This window comes from Crocodylus porosus, unplaced genomic scaffold, assembly GCF_001723895.1.
Source record: "Crocodylus porosus isolate Cpor-Errol unplaced genomic scaffold, CroPor_comp1, whole genome shotgun sequence".
In the NCBI taxonomy this organism is placed as follows: Eukaryota; Metazoa; Chordata; order Crocodylia; family Crocodylidae; genus Crocodylus; species Crocodylus porosus.
Genome location: NW_017728947.1, coordinates 17,107,644 through 17,120,097, shown reverse-complemented (window position 1 = coordinate 17,120,097; position 12,454 = coordinate 17,107,644). Strand labels below are relative to the sequence as shown.

General features: G+C 44.1%; 1 protein-coding gene across 6 annotated transcripts in view; it reads right to left on the bottom strand.

The window, feature by feature from the left end:
• The window catches only part of USP47 (ubiquitin specific peptidase 47), a 106,175-nt gene that overhangs the window by 70,497 nt on the left and 23,224 nt on the right, over positions 1-12,454 (bottom strand). For 3 of the 6 annotated variants that reach the window (XM_019551595.1, XM_019551597.1, XM_019551600.1), the window contains exon 2: positions 1,415-1,474. The exons of 2 other annotated variants lie outside the window; for them this stretch is intronic. In XM_019551595.1, the coding sequence (XP_019407140.1) occupies positions 1,415-1,474 (60 nt within the window). Of the gene's footprint in view, positions 1-447; positions 490-1,414; positions 1,475-12,454 lie in introns of those variants that run through there. One more of the 6 variants, XM_019551598.1, reaches the window with a different exon arrangement.

Here is a 12,454-nt window from a genome sequence, read left to right as displayed (position 1 = left end):
CTTGGCTGTCACACTATTCAAGCAGTGCCTCTTTTTTTTTTTTTTTTTTTTTGACTTGCTGGGTCTTGTGGCAGATGTTCACAAAGCAACCCAACCTCCCCTTCTGATGTCCCTGCTCCTTGGCTATAGGCTGGACTTATATCTGGCTCTGCTCTGTTACCTAATTCCCTGGAATAAAGCAGGAAGCATGTAATGTAATCCAATTAACTCCCACTTCTAGGAAAAGAAGGCGGCAAGAAACAATTTATGGTATTAATAGTTATACCTAAAAAAGATAAGCCAAATGGATTCCATTTCAGTCCATTTTGAGGTAGTGCTGCAATACACCTAAAACTGATCATGTTCCCAGGAAGTGTCAGCTGCAAAGCTAGTCCTTCTACTGTATAGGCCACCAGTCCCAAGTCCCCTTTTTATGCCCAACAAAATAACTCTCTCAGAAAGGCCTACCTGGCTGTACTTCCACTCACAAATCATCTTCTGTCCCACTATCTTTGCCTGTGGACTAGTAATTCACTTCAGGAGTTGCAAGTTAACAAAGCACAATTGGTTTGTTAGCACAGTACTCAAGCCAGAGGCACTGGAGGTAGCCAGGGGTGGAGAGTTACCAGGAAGAAACATTAGTGGCACAGGTGAAGGGGACTTCCAGTTGGTGAACTACAGGTTTGCCAGCTGGGCAGCTGTCAAGCCATCTCTCATTGGTATATGTAAGCTACTAGACTGAACAGGTTTATTACAGGGCTAGAACAGCAAATTGATTCAGCCAAGGCTAACATTGAGTGCTTGCACTTTCAACTTGTTCTAATAAAGAGATTAAGCAAAAGTCTAATGGAGAGACACAATCTCAGCATGCTATTTACTGATCCCAAACTGATGTTCTGACCATATAGAAAAGCACTTGGTAATTTATTCAAGACAAGTACTTATGCAGACTGTTGAAGGCTGTTCACTTCCTCCACCCAGCAACCTAAGCATACACTTCTGGCTTGTTGATAAGTCCATTGCAAAGTCAGTATTTAGGGCCATACATTTCCAAATGATTCTGACAGATGTAAGACCCTGCATGATTAAGTCAGCATATAAAACACCATGCTTTTAAATTTTAATCATTCATTAATGATATGGTTCCAGAGTATCATAGCCATGCTTTTAATTCTTTGCAGTAAAAAAAGAACTAAAAACTCCCACAAGGCTAAATGCTTGTAAGGAACAATTCATAATTGTAACACTGGAAGCTGAATATTTCAAAGCTTCTGTTGTTAGAACTGCATGTAGAGAATATTTTTTGAAATTCAAAAACATGCAGAAAGAATTTAAGGAATTCATGCTTATATTAACAAGTAAACAAAAACAAGGGTACCATGCTGTTACTAAGTATCTTGGTTATCACTTTAAAAAGGTGGCTTCAGCTGTCTACCTGTGAAAATTTCTTCTTCATTTCATCAAAGATACTCTGTCTGCAACTCCAAAACATATCCTATGGTATATAAAAAACAAAATTAACAAATCATAATTATTATGAAAGATGTTTTCCTTGTAGAGGAAAAACTCATTCAGTATAGAGGCCATTGCTGAATATCAACCCCTCATTATATATTATATATATTTTATTTTATTTTAAATGCCATTTTCCAATCTAGTATAATAATTCTAAGGCAAGTTCTACATTATCAGAAAATTTGGACTCATTTCCAAAGATGTACAACTCTGCAGACTTAATAAAAACAGACTTAAACCAGTGACAAGGAATTATTTAATATAGCACACAGCACATGGAACAACAATATCAGAGTGGGAAAATCCTTTAATATATCACTGCCTCAGTAATCAAACGGAACGATACGTTACGAAGAGGCAAAAAGATCAAGTATGCATTTTCTCTCTGAACACCAGTAAACAACTCTGCTCTATTTTACAATCAACAAATCAACTTTGTAAAGTACAGGTAATCACTCTGTTAATGTAATCAAATTAGCTTTTTTAAAATGTTCATAAGAGCTTTGAAAATTTCTTTTAGAAGATCTTCAGCTAACCAAAATTGGTTTGCAAAATCCTAATCAGAGCTTGTTTAGGAAAAAGATTATACAGTATAATATTTGAAAAACAGAACAAAATAAGACTGGTATTAAGTCATACAAAGATGAAATAACCCCATGCCTATAACTATTAGCAGTTTTGCTGCCTTTTTGGTGAACTACATTTCAATTTAAACCAAACTGTACACCACATATATGCATACCATACAAAAGAATAACTGACTCAAGCAAATAACACTGGTCCCAACTTTTGCTCAGACCCTACTCTCTACCTTGTAACAGCTATTTTCAACCAGAGAAGTCCTGTGCAATATTAGCAGTTAGGTGTGCAAACAAGATCAACCCAGAGATATCAAACAGGAATTCACAAAACATTCTGACATGCTATAGCCTTCCTAAGTTCTTTGCCACTAAGGAATCCCAGTTAGATTTATTCTTATTTTTTCCATTGTCACAAACAAATCAAAGCTAAACGCTGGCATTTTCTGAAGGGCGTTTTGAGTTTAAAAGGGTTATACCATACTGGTATACTGCTATACCATAACTCTTCTCTTTGTAACTGCGTATGTAATGAAGCTGATTAGAAGAAAGCTATTTCCAGGCTTCTAAACCACCACTGAATTGACTAGGCCCCCAGCTATTTCAAGGAGGCACTCAGGGGAACTAGATAAGATCCTTAACAAGGTGCAAAAAGCTGACCCCAGGTATTCTGGAGTTAATTATAGAGGTGCAGCAATATATCAGTGTAATATCAGATCAGCATCGATAAAAGGAAAATTAATATTATTAGCGATCAGCTTTTTTTGGCCGGGTAGCCAATAAAGTTAACCGATAAATTTTGGGGGTGTACTAATAAAGATTTTCTTGGCCAATACCAACTGCCAATTATTAACCAGCCATATTGACTGATACCAGTCCAAAAGCCTACATACAGGAATGCAGCCCACCAACTTGGAGAGAAGTGCCCCATACATAAGTCTGTGGAGAGGAAGGGGTGTGGGGGAGGGAAGAGGCATGAGGGGCAGGCCCCCATGATGAAAGAGGGAGTGGAGTGTGGAGGGGGTCTACCCAGCCAGGGTGGTAAATGGGACTCCGGGGCAGGGAGAGCCGCAGGCAGACGGGGACGGAGTGCTCCCTGCTGCTGCACATACCCCTAGGGAGGCATGGGCGACATGTGCCCTCCCAGATTTGTGCACGGGGTAGAGGCAGGCTGCCCACTTTGGGCTCAGAGCCAGGGATGGTGCCAGCCTCTTCCTGGTGGGGGGGCTGGGCTGGGGCCAGGCTTGGAGCAGGCAGGCAAATAGTGGTGGTGGTGGTGCTGGGAAGGGTGGCTATGGGGGGCAAATTTTGGGGTGGCTATAGCCCTCCCCGCCCCCCCAGCACCGCTGCTGCTCAGGGCACCCTGCTGCCTTTTGCTCAGGAGACCTGCGCTACAGGGCAGGCCGGGGACATAATGGCTGGTGCAGGGCTCCAGAGGGAAAGGCAGCAGAGTGGAGTGCCCTAAGCAGGGGTGGTGCTGATGGGGTTTGGGAGGGTGGGGGGTGGTGTGCTATACCTACCACAAAATTTGCCTTAGCCCTCCTGTAGCCCCCCCCGCAGCAGCGCCACTGCCTTCGCTCACACCACGCAGCTGAGACCATCCCATTCCTGCCTGCTTCAAGCCCAACTCCAGCCTATCTCCCTCACTGGGAAGAGGCTGGTGCTGCCCCTGGCCCAGATGGGCAGCCCACCTCCGCTCTGCGCACAAATCTGGGGGGGGCACATAGCAACGGGGAGCCTCCCCCTCCCTTCCATGACTCTTTCCTACTCCTGGCGGTCTCACTGACTGCTCCAGCTGGGCAGCACCTGCCCCATTCCCTCCCTCACCATGGGGCCCTCAATCTGCCCCCCCATGCCTCTTCCCCCCTACAAAGACCTACCTGCAGGACACTGCTCTCCAAGTTTCCGGGCTGCATCCCTAGCCACATGCACGTGTGCAGCTCCATGCATGCACGTGGCATTTATCAGTGACATTATCAGCTACACCATCCAAAAAAAATTATAATGTTAATTTTCTTTTCATCAGTGCCAATGCAATATGCAACTGATACACTGGTGTACCTCTAATAAATATAATATGCTTTCTGATATATGGCTTTACTGTAAATTTTGACTAAATTATAGTTTGCCACAAATCCAATACAAGGCTTCAGCAGCAGGCAATAAAGCACACTCAGAAATTGCTGAACTTTCAGTGCGGGGGGGGAGGGGGAAATCAATTACATTTTCCTGGACCTAAAAAACTTTCCAGAGGCAGGAGCTTGCAACCCAGATCCCTGTTGCAGGCAGAAAAAAAAAATCTTTTCTCCCTGGAGAACTCAAGCTGCCTATTCTTCCCTCGCTGCTAATACCCAGACCCACTCCAGCAAGGTAAGCACAGGCACAAAAAAGCAGCAAAGGGCTGTGAAGGACAGTACTGCAGAAGGGACAGGCAGCTCTGCACAGCTGCACACTATGGTCAGACTTTCCACAGATTGCTCCAAGCTCTTGATAGGCCAAATCCATCAGGAACCACAGGCTGCCAACCTCTAATGTCAAATGTTCTGATTGGGAGCAGACTAATAGCGGTGGTTCAAAAAATACCCTGCTACTGTCTCCAAATAGATCCAAACCTTTTATTTGAAAAAAAAGGTGCAATACTGAAATATACTGTAGGCATGCTATACTTTCTCCTCTGAAAGGAGGAAAGCTACTAGCAGTTCAAGATGTATGGTACTGTAGCTCATTGCATCTATAAAACTGCAATGCAGCAAAGTGAGACTAGCCCAAGGACTGACTAAAGAGTCACCTGAATTCCATGATGAGAGGCCATTCCTACAAATAGATCTACAACTGCTGTGGAAACTTCCCATTCTGCACTAATATGCAACAAATAAAAAAATAAATAAAAGAAAAGAAAACCCCAAAACTGAAAGATTATCTAGACTAGTTACTGGCTAGTCTGGATAAAATAGCTACAAAAAGTATTGCTTCTCAAGAGCAGAGTAACTAACACAAGTAATTATTTATGAAGAACTACCAAACACTCCTTATTTTGCTGTGTATGTGCGTTGTCAAGAAGGCATGTGAAATCCAGGTTAATTTTGTGAAAAAATGTAGTCTGTCAAAAATAATATTGAAACTTCAGGAATCTTAACTTTGTAATTACGGTTTATGATAGAGACTGTGTCTAGTCTAACCCAGTTCCTCAATCCTTTTTAAAACCCTTGTAATTATTATGTGCTTACTGAGAAATCAAGACATGGAACCTGTCACAACTTTCGTGACACAGATCATGGTATTAACGACACTAAGATATGAACTGCATGTTTAAATAGACAGTTAAGCCTATACACTTAGCATTGAAACCTACATTTTCTATTTTACAAGTACTCGGTGTAATTAAAGTTGCTGTGTCTTCCATTATTCATTGATATTACTTTCTTAATTCCACTGACCTGGGATATAAGTAAGCAACTTCTTGCTAGATGCAAGTCTCTATTTTTCAAATATTGTTATCCAAATTTCCTTCATCTAAACATCAAGCATACATTTTACTGAACAATTGTACTTCAAGACAACTGCACCTTTTACCCTTCAACTTAAAAATTGCCTGTTAACTTCAAGTTCCCATAAGAGACAACCTACACTGTTTATGAAAATTCCTAAATTTTACCTGGTCAGATTTTATTATTTTAGATACTAAAGAAAATCACTTGTGACTTTAAAAACAAGCTAACTGATTATTCATTACCATATTTACTTAACACACACACACACAATTTTCCCAAAAATTAGCTCCTAAAAATTGGGGAGGGGGTGTCTTAAATAAGGAAACATGAAGAGCAGGGGGCCCAATTGTGCTGGAGCTGAACTACCCTGCTCTTTACAAGTAGAGTGAGTGGCCAGTAGCACCTACTAAGTCAGATGCAAACTCACAAGGCTCAAAAAGAGACATGTAATTTGGCTCTAGTAAGACTAGGCATCAGCTGACCTGTCAGGTGTTGCTGGATGCCCACTGAGCTTAGATGGAGAAGAGAAGAGGGGCTGAGCAGAGCTGGCAGTGTTTGGCCTGTCTAGTGCTTAGGGGGTTAATAGATGCCACAGGATTTTGCTCTCCATCCCTGTCCCCACACACAGCTTCCTGCATTTTCATCATAAAAAAAAAAAAAAAAAATCATACTAGTATTTTCAAAAAAAGATTTTTTTTCCCTTCACCTTGCCTTTCAAAAGAGGTGGGTATTTTATTCAGGCAGTGATTTATGCAAGGAAATACATGTGATCCTTGCCATCTGTGGGGGATATGTTTTTGTATCTGCTGCGAATGGCAAAATCCATGAATAAGGCACTGTATTCATGAATGCAGTCTGCGTTCATGAACGCAGTGCCTCCAGCAGCGGTGGGGGGAGAGAGATGGGGACAGCTCTCTTGGCGATGGCAGGAGCACGGCGGTAGCAAGTGCAGAGCTCATGAGGAGCTCCTGTAAGGGTATAAAGTGTATTTAAAATGCAGGTTTGGCATTCATAAGTATCTGACCGCTCACGTAGATTCCTAGCCAATATGCAGGACCTCCATCTAACCCAGGAGGTGCACAGCCCCCCCAGGGGAAGACACCTTGTTGGACCTGGTGCTGGCCACGGGTGATGACCTGGTGAGGGGGCTGCAGGTGCTCGACCACCTGGGCGACAGCGATCATCGCCTGCTGAAATTCACCATCCAGCGCAAGGTGGCAAAGGCCTGCAGCAAGGCAGCAGCCCTTGATTTCAGGAGGCCAGACTTCAATGAGCTAAGGAGAACAGTTGGGGAGGCACGGAGGTCCCAGAGAGAAGGGGAGTCAGGTGTCCAAGGAGAGTGGTCGCTCCTTAAGGAGACAATCCTCCAAGCCCAAAGGGAGGTAATCCCTACATGGATCAAAGGGGGCAGGAGGGCGCTAAAGCCCCCATGGCTCACCAAAAGCATCTGAGAATGTCTCCTTGCCAAAAGGGAGGCATACATCCAATGGACGGGAGGGGCCATCATCAGGGAGGACTATACTGCGGTTGCTCGGGGATGCAGGAGGGGCTGTAAGGAAGGCCAAGGCAGAGATGGAACTGGGAATATCTACTTTAAAAAAGGACTTCTTGTCCTTGATCTAATACATAGGGGATAAAAAGAAGGTACTGGGTAATGTGAGGCCCCTGCAAGACACGCTAGGAAATTTGGTCATTACACCAGACGACAAAGCTAACATATTTAACGACTTCTTTGCCTCCATTTTCCTGAGCAGGGACCAGGTCAGCACCACTAGCGGGACCCCCTCAGGCCCCAGGGGAGGCGCACCTAGGCCAAGCATCAGTGAGGACCTAGTCAGGAAACTTCTGGAGGGACTGGACATATTTAAATCAGCTGGTCCTGACGATCTCCACCCCAGAGTGCTGAGGGAATTAGCTGAGGTCATTGCGGGACCCCTGGCACGGCTTTACAAGCACTCCTGTTGCTTTGGTCCAGTGCTAGAGGACTGGAAGAGGGCCAGTGTGGCTCCCATCTTCAAAAAAAGGGAGGAAGGAGGAGCCAGGAAATTATAGGCCAGTTAGTCTTACCTCAGTCCTAGGGCAGCTTTTTGAGAGAATTATTCTGGCACATGTCCACGAGGGGACTCGCGGGGAAGGTTATGCTTAGGGGCAACCAACACAGATTCATCAGCAGGCAGGTCCTGTCAGACCAACCTGGTGGCCTAATATGACTATATGACTAGGTCACAAAATCCTTAGATGCAGGGGTAGCAGTGGACGTAGTCTTTCTGGACTTTAGGAAGGCCTTCAACACTGTCTCTCACCCCATTTTCATTAAGAAACTGGGGGACCGTGGTGTCGACACCTACACAGTCAAATGGGTCACTAACTGGCTGGAGGGCCGCAGCCAGAGTGTGGTAGTGGATGGGTCATTTTTGGCCTGGAGGGATGTGGGCAATGGGGTTCTGCAGGGCTCGGTCATCATGCCTACACTGTTCAACATCTTCAACAGCGACTTGGACAAGGGGGTAAAAAGCACCCTGTTCAAATTTGCTGATGACACTAAGATGTGGGGGGATGTGGGCATGCTAGAAGGGCGGAATAGGCTGCAATAGGACCTAGACAGGCTACAGAGGTGGACGGATGAGAACAGGATAGGATTCAACACTGACAAGTGCAAGGTGATACGCCTGGGGAGGAAGAACCAGCAACATACCTACAGGCCAGGGAACTCGCTTCTTGTCAGTACAGAGGTAGAAAAGAATCTTGGAGTCATCACTGATGCCAAGATGAAGATGGGCCAGCAGTGTGGGGATGTAGTCAGAAAGGCCAACTGCACCTTGTCTTGTATCCATGGTCGTGCATCTCAAGCAGGACCAAGGAGCTGATCCTTCCCCTCTATGCAACACTGGTCAGGCTGCAGCTGGAGTACTGCGTCCAGTTCTCAAATGAGTCCAGCCAGGTAGTCATCGAGCCTCTTAAAGATCCCCAGGGTAGAAGCCAGCACCACTTCCCTAGGAAGTTGGTTCCAGCTCCTAGCCACCCTAACTGTGAAGTAGTTCTTGTGGATGTCTAATCTAAACCTACTCTCTAATAATTGGTGTCCATTGTTCCTTGTCATGCCAGGGGGTGCTAGGGAAAACAAGGCCTCTCCCAAACCCTTCTGGTCCCCCCTAGTGAGTTTATAGATGGTCACCAGGTCCCCCATCAGCCTTCTCTTGTGAAGGCTGAACAGGTTCAAGTCCCGCAGTCTCTTATTGTAGGGTCTGCCCTGTTGTCCCCAGATTTTGTGGGTGGCCCTCCTCTGGACCCTCTCACTGTTGTCCACATCCTTCCTGAAGTGGGGCGCCCAGAACTGGCCACAGTACTACAGCTGTGGCCTGACCAGTGTTGTACAGAGGGGGAAGATCACCTCCTTGGCCCTGCTTGAGATGCACCTGTGGATGCACGACAAGGTCCGGTAGCCCTGCCAACCGTGACCTCACACTGTCTGCCCATGTTCATCTTGGAGTCAATAATGACTCCAAGATCCCTTTCCATCTTCGTGCTCTCAAGAAGGGAGTTTCCCATCTTGTAAGTGTGCTGCTGGTTACTACTGCCTAAGTGCAGCACCCTGCACTTGTCAGTGTTGAAACGCATCCTGTTTTTGTTAGCCCACCCCTGTAACCTATCCAGGTCTTGCTGCAATCTTTCCCTCCCTACTAGCATGCTCACCTCACCCCAAATTTTGGTACCATCAGCAAATTTAAACAGGGTGCTTTTCACCCTGTCGTCCAAATCGCTGATGAAGGAATTGAACAACACATGCCCTAGGACTGAACCCTGGGGGACTCTGCTACCCACTTCTCCCCAGGTCGAATATGACCCGTCCACCACCACCCTCTGAGTACGACCCTTCAGCCAATCTGCAATCTGACTGTGTAGGCATCAATGCCACAGTCGCCTAGTTTTTTAATGAGGATGGGGTGGGAGATGGTGTCAAAGGTCTTGCTGAAGTCTAGAAAGACTATGTCCACGGCAACACCTGCATCCAATGCTTTTGTGACCTGATCACAAAAGGCAATCCGGTTGGTCCGACATGACCTGCCCCTAATGAAACCGTGTTGGTTGCCCTTGAGCATCATCCCTGAGGCTGGTGCATTGCAGATGTGCTCCATGATGATCTTCTCAAAGAGTTTCTCTAGGATTGAGGTAAGACTGACTGGCATATAGTTGCCCGGGTCCTCCCTTTTTTAAAGATGGGGACCACATTGGCTATCTTCCAATCATCTGGCACCTGGCCCAAGTACCATGAGCGCTCAAAGCTGTGCCAAGGGCCCTGCAATAACTCCTGCTAGCTCCCTGAACTCCCTGGGGTAGAGAGCATCTGGACCCGCTGACTTGAACATGTCCAGCCCCTCCAGAAGCTCTCTAACCCGGTCCTCCCCAACCTAAGGTCTGGAAGCTTTCCCCTTGAGTCTGTCTTGCATCACAGTGGGGAAGTCTCGGTCCCTGAACAAGAAAACAGAGGTGAAGAACTGGTTAAAGAGGTCTGCTTTCTCCTCTGGCGCAACCACCAGATTGCCCAGAGGATCTTGCAGGGGCCCCACATTTCCTGGTGCTTTCTTTATCCTCCCTATATATTCATTCATATTAAAAAAAAGGTTTTTTCTTGTTAGCTACCAACAAGGAGTAAAAACCTAGTGAAAACAAAGTGATTCATAATTTTTACATAAAGGTACACTCTTTGAAAGAAGCCTATTGGTTCCCTTAACCTACTAACTGACATGAAGACTACAAACTGTTTTTCCCTCATCAGAATGGTTATATATTTAAGTGTTTTTCTCCTAGTGAAGTCAAGCAATTAGAAATTTCCCCCTCATGAAGAATGCTAGCAAAAGGTCCTCTGCATGTGGGTGCATCAAAGGAGACTGAACAACTGAACAGGCACAGGGATACAGCTGAAATATCCTGGCGACTTCAGGCCCCGCTGAAAGTCTAGAGGAGGGTTTGTGTCCTCAGTATCATACACTACTAATACAGAAGAGACAGGAATACTATTCCAGCTCACAAACTGAAGATCTCTTGCAGACACTTAGATTACACAATAGGAGCATTTCTTTTCACAGAGCTGACCAACTAATCCAGGAAGAGAGACATGTTTAATGAAGCTAACTAACCTGCACATTAGGACCCTTATAATAGCAAGAAAATTTCATTCCTATATTTACTTGTATACCATATGCACCCTTCTCCCAAAAATCAGCCCTCCAAAACTGGGGTGTCTGTTTTAAGTGGGTAAACTGATTTTTTTTTCAACCAGAATAGAAGCATGGAGGATGAGAAGTACTGCTTCAAAAAGACTGGTCGTTTCTCTCCCCCTGCCAGCAAGCAGAAGGGGTACAGTTCAGTGTTAACACTTTTAAGCAGTCCTCAGACTGGAAGCAGTTTTTGGCTGCTCATGGAACATTGGACAATTTTTTACTGCAGTCAAATAATATGTAATCAAATGACCAGCTTTCCAACCCTACTATCATCAGCACTGAAACTAGCTCAATTATGTCTATACAGGGTGCAATCCTCCCTTCAAAACTAAATATTACTAGAATAATCAATAAAAACATTTTTGCCAGTTTTAATATGCCCTGGAAATAGGTCTGCTTCCAAATTTTTCTGCAATTCAGATATTCAAGAGAAAGATTTCAAGTGTATTTTGATAATGAGAAATAGTCCCCTCTTCAGTACAAATATCCTGCCCCAAAACAAATCATCAGAAACCAAATATATAAACGTTAAGCCCCAAACAGTAGAGATCACTAAAAGTTATATGCTACTAGAAGATATAGGAAAAATAAAAATGCTCATGCAGCTTTAGTTACAGTAATTACTTCTCATTACTCAAGAAATTACCATGAGATTCCAGAAACTGGATTTCTATGTCTGAAATAAACTAATATGCACGTGCATAAAACACTGGAAAACAAGTATTTTTAAACTTTTAATGATACAATTTTCATGATTTAAATATGAAGCTAAAAATAAAAATGTTACAGACTGTACAGCATGACAAACAAAAACATATTAAATGTCAAAGGTACTATGTACTCAAAGGCAATTTACATCTGAAGGAGGTTTCACAAACAAAATAAGCCCCCAAAAATCAGAACATTTAATGTATAATGTAGATGCTGATCCCTCTACTTCACAAAATATATATAAAACAGCCATTTAAAAAAAAAAAAAAACCCACATCTAAACATACATTTCAATTGGCACCACATAAGGATTACATTCCTTCACATTAATAGCAGTACATTTTGTAATTCATTAATTTGTGATTAAAGAACACTTGTTACACTACATGGAGGTAGTCAGGGAACAGATTTTACTCTTTTCTTGCTTTCCTCCAAGAATATGCAAGGTAGTCTAATTAGTTCTGAATCCACACACTAAACACCAGAAAACTACTTGTGAACAAAAATACAACCAACACACCCTTTGTTCTTCCTTGTAGCCAAAGCATTACCTAGTGTACAGTTAATTGAGTATCATATATTTATCCTCAAATATAAAATACAAGAGTAATTAAAAGAAAGTGTAAATGTTTAGGTTACATCTTCACTCAGTCTGGGCTCTTACTGAGCCACTGCCTTTATTCTCCCTTCTATCCACACAAAACTATGAAGATAATGGTTAGAAGTGCTCCGATGCACTGGTCTGATATTGAATCGGTACTGATATAAAGCAGCTGTATCGGACACTGGCCCAATGGGGGCCGATAATTTGGCCAATACATGCCGGTGCTGTGCGCAGCCACAGCACAGCACTCAGGAAGCATGGAGAGGTGCCTCCAGCTGGTAAATCCAGTGTCTTAGAAGGGGAGGGGGGAAGGGAAGGAGCATGGGGGGGCCAGATCAATGCCCCCCACAGTGA